The 8,271-nt window shown below is 59.7% G+C and overlaps 1 protein-coding gene across 3 annotated transcripts; it reads left to right on the top strand.

The window, feature by feature from the left end:
• ORAOV1 (oral cancer overexpressed 1) lies at positions 436–7,757 on the top strand. 3 transcript variants are annotated; one of them, XM_018043274.1, is made up of 6 exons: positions 436–614; positions 1,406–1,572; positions 2,074–2,179; positions 3,246–3,316; positions 6,057–6,174; positions 6,418–7,757. In XM_018043274.1, the coding sequence occupies exons 2-6, from the start codon at positions 1,544–1,546 to the stop codon at positions 6,484–6,486; spliced, it is 393 nt and encodes a 130-aa protein (XP_017898763.1). In that variant the 5' UTR covers positions 436–614; positions 1,406–1,543; the 3' UTR covers positions 6,487–7,757. The 3 variants fall into 3 exon arrangements, with proteins under 3 accessions (XP_017898763.1, XP_017898762.1, XP_017898764.1); XM_018043273.1 differs by lacking the exon at positions 1,406–1,572; XM_018043275.1 differs by lacking the exon at positions 1,406–1,572 and having other exon boundaries at positions 2,052–2,179.

The following is an 8,271-nucleotide window of genomic DNA, read 5'->3' as shown; positions in this document are numbered from 1 at the left end:
CGGGGGACCGGGCCACTCTTGTCTGGGTACTGTCCCCACTCCGCGAATTGCGTTTCCTGGGACATTTTTCCCCCAAACCCCAAGGACCCAGAGCTCCGGGGGGCGTTTGGTTCTTTGATAAATTTTCCAAGTTTCTTTCCCTGGTCCTTTCTGAGCCGCTGTTGGCAGTTCGGTGGCCTCTGCCTGGTTTTGGGAAAGTGAGATCATGGGTCAGCCCCGCGTGGCCAAGTGGATGCTCCAGGTGGGGACCGACCAACAGGCTCGCGGCCCGAGCCGGGGGGCGGGGCAAGGGGCCTGGGGAGGGGCCGCGTCCCGGCCTAGCCCCGCCCAGCGCCGCCGCCGCCGCGCAAGCGCCCTGGGCCTGCCCCGGCGAGTGCTGAGCGCCCCGGCGAGTGCTGAGCCCTCCGGCGTGCCGTCGTTACCCGGCCTGCCCCGCGCGGTCGCCGCCGGAAGTGAACTTGGCGTCGCGAGTGGCCGGGGTTTCCGTGAGTTGTGGCCTCGCGTCTCCGCGGCTCCATCGCGGGGCGGCGGAGCCCGACGGGCGGAGGCTGGTCGGCGGCCGCCATGGCCGGGGATCAGGACATGTTCGACGCTGTCGTGATGGCAGATGAGAGGTGAGTGGATCGGGGCCCCCAGCCCTCGCGTGTCGGCTCTCAGCCTTGGGCTGCGGCCCTGGGGGAGCGCACTGGGGCCCTGGGGGCATCCGGCGCGGGAGGGCCCAGGATGCTGTTACTTCCCCTTCTCGGGCGAGCGCCAGGCGCCCAGCTGCTCCTCAGGACCCGCCTCCCTCCTCCGGGGCTGCCCCCATGCATCTGCTCGGCCTGGTGACTGCCTCCCTCCAGGGACGCCCCGTCCTCGGGTGGGGCGGACCTCTGCCATCTGGGCGCTGCCCACCTCTTTCTCGTTCCTCAGTAATAGGACAGACGGCCGCATTCACGGACAGGCTCATCAAGGTGTCAGGCGTCATCCTTTTCTCTCCTGAGCCCCTGGGCAGCGCCTAGGGGCTGTGACAAGGCAGGGGTGGCGGCGGGTGGGGGTGGTGAAGCTCTTGGCTGCTTTGATGGCTGTCTTCCAGTGCCCAGCCCGCTTGAGACATCGATAGACGTCCCTGAGAAAGAGGGAGCAGGAAGCGATCAGTCGCTGACAGTTCATTTGGAACTTGCTGTGAGCTGCAGGCTGAACTAAGCCTTGTACCCCCGTTATCTGTTTTATCCCAACTTGTGGACTAGATCCCGTCTTTGAGATGGGGAGGCAAGGTCGCTCCGGGGGCGAGAGCCAGTATAAGTGGGAATGACGCAGTTGGCCTCCCCGGGTGCTCCAGCCAGCCCCTTTCACTTTGGTGGCCCGTGGGTTGTGACAGTTCCGCTGCCGGCCCCTGTAAGTCAGAGCCTTTATTCTACCACAGGCCCTGCCGTCATGGTACACTTTGCGGCCAGTGTTCTTGCCTGGAGAATCCCAGGGACGGGGGAGCCTGGTGGGCTGCCGTCTGTGGGGTCACACAGAGTCGGACATGACTGAAGCGACTTAGCAGCAGCAGCAGCAGATGGCGCTTCTCCTTGCCTGGCTCCTGAGGTGTGATGGAAAAGCCTGGTGCAGACGGCAGAGTTTCGTTTGTCTGTCTGTTTTGAAGCACTTGCCCAAACAGTCTAGCTTACAGACTCACAGAACTGGGGCTGCTGACTAAGTCACTGGGGAAATTTCAAAAAGCGGATTCCTGAACTTTCGTGAGATAAGGGCAAGGCTCCTGAATTTGTATCTTTGGGATTTTCCTGTGTGTTTCCAGTATTCTCCCCGGTTTGGGAATCCCTGATTTAGCCCAGCTTCCTCATTGTAGAAGAGCTGAGTTTGGCTTCAAGAAGTACAGCGACTTGCCACAGCAGAGGCTCGGGGAGGGGTGGAGCTGACGTTGGACCTAAGTTTTATGGTTCAGGTTCTCTTATTTTTCTGTAATGCTGCTAGGTCTCGTCTTGCAGTCTGGGTCTAGGTCTGGGTCACGTGGAGGAGATGAGTTTTTCCAGGAAGAATCATCTTTCTCCTGTTTATTCACTCAGACTTGCTGATTCTCCGTCGCAGGTTTCACGGGGAAGGGTACCTGGAAGGCTATGAAGAAGGAAGCAGTTTGGGTATAATCGAAGGGAGACGGCACGGCACGCTCCATGGAGCTAAAGTCGGATCTGAAGTGAGTGGGGACCTCCCCCTGCCCCACCGCCACCTAGAAAGGAGTCCTGTTCTTTTACTGTTGACAGTTTACCTTGACGGTCAGTATGATCAAGCCACAATTTCAGGCCTCTTAAAGTGGCAGTAGGCTAGATAGACTGTGGATGGAGGCGTATTCCTAGGACAGAGCCTGCAGAGCCTGTGGCTGTGTGGCGATGACGCAGGCAGATGGGCTGGAGGAAAAACAAGCCCCTCGTCACCTCAGTGGATGTCGAGTGTCGTGGTGCCGAGTCCTCCTGCAGAGAGTGAGCACCCCGGTGTCGTGTGAGAGCGTGCCGTGGATATTTACACAGGAATTCCATAAACTCCCCATTTTTCCTTTTCTCCTGCCTTTTGTCCTGGATGGGCCCTCACTTACAGGTGATTGGCTATAAACAGCGAAGTCTGAGACCACTGGAACTGTATTAGGCATCTGTGGCTTCAAAACGAAATCAGTACAAGGCACGTGGCCTTAAGACAACCAGTGTTACTTATCTCGCAGAGGTCCTGGGGGTCCGTGGTCCAGGAGCAGTTGAGCCGGGTGGTTCTGGCTCAGGGCCCCTTGATGCTGGAGTTAAGAGTCAGCCACTCGAAAGCTTGCCTGGGGCCAGAAGAGGTACTTCTCAGATGGCTCACTCCCTCGGCATCTTCTGCATGTGGACTTCTCCTTAGAGCCGCCCAAGCGTCCTCCTAACCCTGTGTGGGTGGCCCGGGTGGGCAGGGCAGAGGTGACATTGCCCGTTAACACGTAAATCCGGAGGTCACGTGCCACCTCTTCTGTGTTCTGCTCATCACGGCCACCCGATACAGTCGGGAGACCCCACAGGCACAAGTACCAGTGGAGTGGGAGGCAGGGCCAGTGGCCACCTTGGAGGCCGGCTGTCCCGCTGATAACTCGACCTCCGACCTCCATTTCCTGCTCCAGCACGAGAAGACGCGCCCTGCGCCCCCTCCCGTCCTCCCCCACTTTAGTTTTCAGAGCTTGATAATTAGATCAAGTACAGCGCTCGGTTATTCATTGCGCTCTTAAATGTCTCGTCAATTCACAGATTGGGTGCTACCAAGGCTTCGCGTTTGCTTGGAGAGGTCTCCTGCACGGTTGCACCACTGAGAGAGACAGGTAAGGCCGAACCTCCTTTCTTCTTTGGCGTCTGGACCAGAGTTGCGGTTCCGTGGCACGCCCTGATCGCGGGGGTTTAGAGTCTCAGTCTCCTCATCTGTAAACCGGAGAAAACAGTCGGGCTGAAATAACCTTGTGCGGTTGTTACAAGGTTTACAGGAAATAGTGCCTAGCAGGTACGGGCCCGTTTGGGGTGCTGGATGAACACCTACTGTTTTCTCAAGGGTCCTCTGATCTCCCCCGCCTTTTCCCTGGAGGCCTTCAAGCACTCCCTGCCAGTCAAGGCAGGTTGAAAATGATTTTATCTTCTCGTTTCCCCTGAGCTTCTGATAAACAGAGCACAGTAGTCTGGGTGTGATCCAGGTTCAGAAATGGTGACCCCACTGTCACTGGGACTTTTTACATAGTCAGAAGATCTAACAAGGTGATCGGGCCTGTGTGTTTTGCCCGTGTCAGGAAGCGCTAAGGAGCCGTTAGCTGTCCTCTGTAGCGTGTAGCCTTCTGAACCTGTTAGAAGTTACGGGTGCCGCTTCCTGAAGCCCCAGGACCCTGTCCCCACCTGCGGTCTTCACTCTTCACCCGTCCGTGAAAGGCTGTGCTGCCGCTCAGGGGAGCCCACTCGGGGCTTCAGCGGCTGCCTCATGTCCTTCGGATGCCCAGTGGCTTTGCCTGGCCAGGGAGGGGCTCCAGGAGTGTGAGTGACAGAGTGCAGAAGCCGCGTTCCCCCATCCACGTGACTTGTCATCTTATTTGGAATGTTTTGAATTTCTAGAATTTGTGCCACTGCCATATTCATGTGTCAGAGCAGGGATGCTCGAGACAGGGTCTGGGTGATTCTGGGGTCGCTGCTTTCTGACCTGTCCCATCACTGATCAAGTGGGATCTGACCAGACTCGTCCACCACGCAGGGCCACCTTGAGGAGGTTTTCCTCTAAAGACCCAGCGGGCGGCGGCGTAGCCGGTGATCTGGCTGGGATGGTGGGTGGCAGCGCATGGCAGCACTGGGTGGCGGTCAGGGCTACAGGTGCCTCTGCACTCCTGGCCCGTGAAGGTGGGGGTGGCGCGCCTGGTCTTGGAATTCTCCAGCAGCCTCCCCTTGTCCCTTTGCTGGCGTCTGCAGTGCATGGAGGGTGTGAAGGCTCCTGTACCTGGGGGCTGCCAACTCACACCCCAGGGCAGGGTCCCCCCCAACCCCGCCGCCGTCCTAAAGCCGTGCCCCCAGGCTCCATCGGGGGAGGGGCACGTGGGTTGTGTCAGGGCTGGTCGGAGCCCCTCTGCCCCCACCCCACCAGCAGAGCCTGGTGGTCTCTGAACCACAGCCTAAGCCCCTTCATCTTAGAGGAGTGACTTTTGGATTTTCTAAGCCTCTACAGTTAAAAAAAAAACGGTAGAAGGCGGACAGAGGACCTCCCACTGCCTTAGGTTCCAAGTAAGGATGTTAGAGAAGTGCCCGCCCTGTGCGGCCTCACTCAGTGAAGCCGGGGCTTCTCACCCGGAGAAGGCGTGTGGGGGCCCGTCTCAGCCTGCAGGACGGGGTGTCCAGCGGGTGACCATGGCTTTCGGACCCTCCCCGAGATGCCCTGCCCTCCTGCAGGCCGGTGGAGCCCCGTTTTCCTGACCTGACAATGAGCGGGCCACACCCCCACCGTGCACCGGCCTTGACCTTGCGCCTGGAGCAGCTGCAGTGACCGGCCATTGGGCGGGGCTGCTCACGGCCTTGGGAGTGGGCGGTGGTCCCCGCGTCTGGCACGCACAGCGGTTCCCATGTGTGGGCATCTGCCTTCTGTCTGCTGGAACCTAGCGCCTCGCTGCTTTCCTTCACTCGCTGTGATGCTTGGCCGGTTTGTGTTTTCCCCGAGAGGCAGCTGTCGAGATTCTTGTAAACTGGTTTCAGAACAGCAAATGTGAGCGGGTCTTGGTCGCTTTGAATGGCTGTCGCTTCATAAGGACAAGTCCTTCGAGATTCCCTGGGAACAGATAGCTAGTATACTCCTGACGCCCAGTGATCGGAGGTGGGCAGGGTCGCTTGCCTGTGACCCAGAAGGGCGCCTGCCCTCCCCAGTGGGAGTCCTGGCCTCCAGGGTGTGGTGGAGACTGACGGTTACTCAGCGCTGTTCTGTGGCAGGCCCTGGGCTTTCTCTGGATTACTGATCCTCCTGAGCCTGGCAGTTGGCCATCAGGGCCCCATTTTACAGATGAGGACACTGAGGCCCAGAGCTGTGAAGTCCCTGAGTGCCTCAGGGCAGTCCCGCTCCAGGCTGAGGCCCTCGTCTTCCTGGGGAAGGGGGCTGAACTCAGGCAGCAGACACTGTGGACAGAGCAGGCCTGGTGTTTACCTGCTGTTAAACTCCCTGAGGCCCCTGGTGGGAAGGTTCTGGAGCCGAGAAACCCCCCAGATGGGAGCAGGCATGGCCATGCCCAGCGCTGTTCCCTTCTGGCTCTGTCTGCTCTGGGCTCAGGCCTGGGGACCAGTGGTCTGGGTGCTCGTCGCATCGCCTTGGCCGCTGGTCCAGGTTGCAGCCAGCCGGCGAGGTCGGTTCTCACCTGATGTTGGGCGCGGGGGGGCGGGCGCCCGTTGCCAGGCGGGGGCAGGTTGTTTAGTGTGATGACTGCGTTAGCCGCCAGCTCCTGAACCCCGGCGTGCTCAGCGCCGCTGCCTTAAGGGCCGCGCCCGGCACCTGTTGCACAGGCTGAGACTGCCGTGCCGGGGACTGAAGGTCTTTCTTTCTGTGTTTTACAGCAAAAAGATGAAGGTCTTAGAGGCATTGATTGGGATGATTCAGAAGTTCCCTTACGATGACCCTACTTACGATAAACTTCATGAAGACTTAGACAGAATTAGAGGGAAGTTTAAGCAGGTTTGTGTCCCGCGTGTTTCTCTTTGATCAGGGTGCCCGTCTTAGGCGTGGCTGGGCGCCCCAGGGGCTCCCTTTGCTAACGGTTTTGGGGCCACCAGTGGTCCATAAAGCAAGTCCTTGTGACCTCGCTGTGAGGAAACCGAGGCCATCCAGGGAGCAGGTGCAAGGACCTCGTGGAGGGTGGTGGCCTCGAGAGAGGTCTGCGCTCATTTAAAAAGCCACCTTTTCCTCTTGTGTTTCCAGCTTTGTTCATTATTGAACGTTCAGCCCGACTTTAAAATCAGCGCGGAAGGTTCTGGACTTTCATTCTGAGGACAACAGATGAACAAAGACGGGACATCAAGGAGCAGATGTTCACGTGTTAAGTGTTGAAAAACATGATTAAAAGCAAGACAGGGAGGAGGATTCATCGTTTCACAGGGTCAGGTCCAGTTTGGCCGGTGAAAGGGCCCCCTTCACCGAGGTCCCCCCTCCCGGAGGTCTCCCCGCGTGGCCTGCGTCCTCCCCTGCCAGGGGCCCCTCTGCACAAGCCCGTTCTGGGTCGAGTCCTGTCTGCCCCACAGTTTGGGCACGGCCCTGGCAGAGCCCTCGAGGGCTGCTCATCTCCGCTCCAGGGTCCAGGCCACTGGCGCATGGGTTCCCACCACCTGGCAGGCCTGGCTGGATCCAGACCTGGCTCTGGGTGGAAGAAACACCCCTGTTACTCCCCGGGCTTTGGTCAGTGCTCAGAGGGGCCGTTTTTTTAAAATGGGGGACAGGGCTGGCACGGCAGGGGTGACGGGTGCGGTGGCACACACTGCCCTTGAGGTGTGCCAACGCTGTGTGACCTGCCCCTGGTGTTTCATTTATTCCCTTCGGGAGCCTACGAGGCGGGCATTATTCATGGTTTATGGAGGCCCCCGGGGCCTGAGAGACCGCCCGGTCCAAGGGCTGCGGCTGGCAGAGCTGGGACTCCAGTCCTGGCACTCTCGCACCCACAGGCCCGGGGTCCCCGGCCGCGATCGGCGCTGTGCTTGTAGCCTCCTGTGCCGTGGACGTGGGCATCTGGCTGAGAGGAGGAGAGGCCGGCCCTGTGCCTGGGGAGCCGGGATGTGCTTTTCCGCGTCCCCGGGTGCGGGGAGGTAACTCGTTTTGAAAATGGTCCCCGGGGGAGATCTGGAGGCCGCCACGCCGTGTGCAGATGCCTTGGGGTCCTGTGAGTCTAGTCCAGCTTTTAGAATCCTCCCCAAGCGTCTGGGTGCGCTCTGCTTCCCTGGCAGCCGCTGAGGGTCCCTGCGGGGCCTGGACGTTGGGCCCCCAGGCACCGAGGAGGGAGGGTCGGTGTCTTGAGGCTGGTGGACGCGCTGCGGCTCTGTCCCGTGCGTCTCACCGTGCGTTCCTGGCCTGCAGCCCCTTCTCAGCTCTGGGCAGGCCGGGCCTTGGCCGCGCCGTCATCACAGAGACCACCAGCTCATCTCCGTCCAGCAGGGTGGTGGGCTCTCTTTATTGTGTTCCTGGGCGGAATTTTGTGTTTCCTAAGCTAGCTATTTGGATAATGTATTATTTTTATAATTGGAGAAAAAAAATAAACAGCATATTTTAAAGCCGAAGGCTGTCTGGGACCTTTCTGACGCGACTTCCAGTGAATTTGTTCCTTCCTCCACGGTATTTGGGGTTGAGGAACCAGGGTCCCACCGGGCGGCCCCCTCTTGCGGTTGTGTCTGGCTTTAACTAATACACGTGGAGGCGGCTTCCGTGGGAGGGCGGTCCTGCTGCCCCCTGCCCCTGCTCCCAGCCCCTCGCACGTCCCCCTTCCCCCCTTTCCCTCTTGCCCCATCTCGGCCTCTCCCGTGCCCGGTGTCAGCCAGCCCCCCAGCAGCGCATTCCTCTCCCCCATCCCATGGGGCTCAGCTGCCTTGTTGCTGGACCTCTGGGTCTCTGGACCCTGGGCTTGCCCTGTGCCTGCCCGGCTCCTTCATGGAGGACGAGACCCTGTGGCCAGGAACCCTTGCTCACCAGAGAGGCGTCCTGGCTCATAGTACAGAGTCCCCATTTCATCGCTCACACTCTGACCCCACTGTGCTGCCTCCAACCACGGGGTCCGGAGAGCTTGCTTTT

This window comes from Capra hircus, chromosome 29, assembly GCF_001704415.2.
Source record: "Capra hircus breed San Clemente chromosome 29, ASM170441v1, whole genome shotgun sequence".
NCBI lineage: Eukaryota > Metazoa > Chordata > Mammalia > Artiodactyla > Bovidae > Capra > Capra hircus.
This window is presented reverse-complemented; position numbering and strand designations above follow the sequence as displayed.

Bases quoted from the DNA above. Each gene is read 5' to 3' on its own strand.
- ORAOV1 (XM_018043273.1), top strand. From the start codon at position 565: ATGGCCGGGGATCAGGACATGTTCGACGCTGTCGTGATGGCAGATGAG. The intron at 615-2,073 runs GTGAGTGGATCG...TCTCCGTCGCAG, and splicing joins GTCGTGATGGCAGATGAGAG to GTTTCACGGGGAAGGGTACC. The intron at 3,317-6,056 runs GTAAGGCCGAAC...TGTGTTTTACAG, and splicing joins TGCACCACTGAGAGAGACAG to CAAAAAGATGAAGGTCTTAG.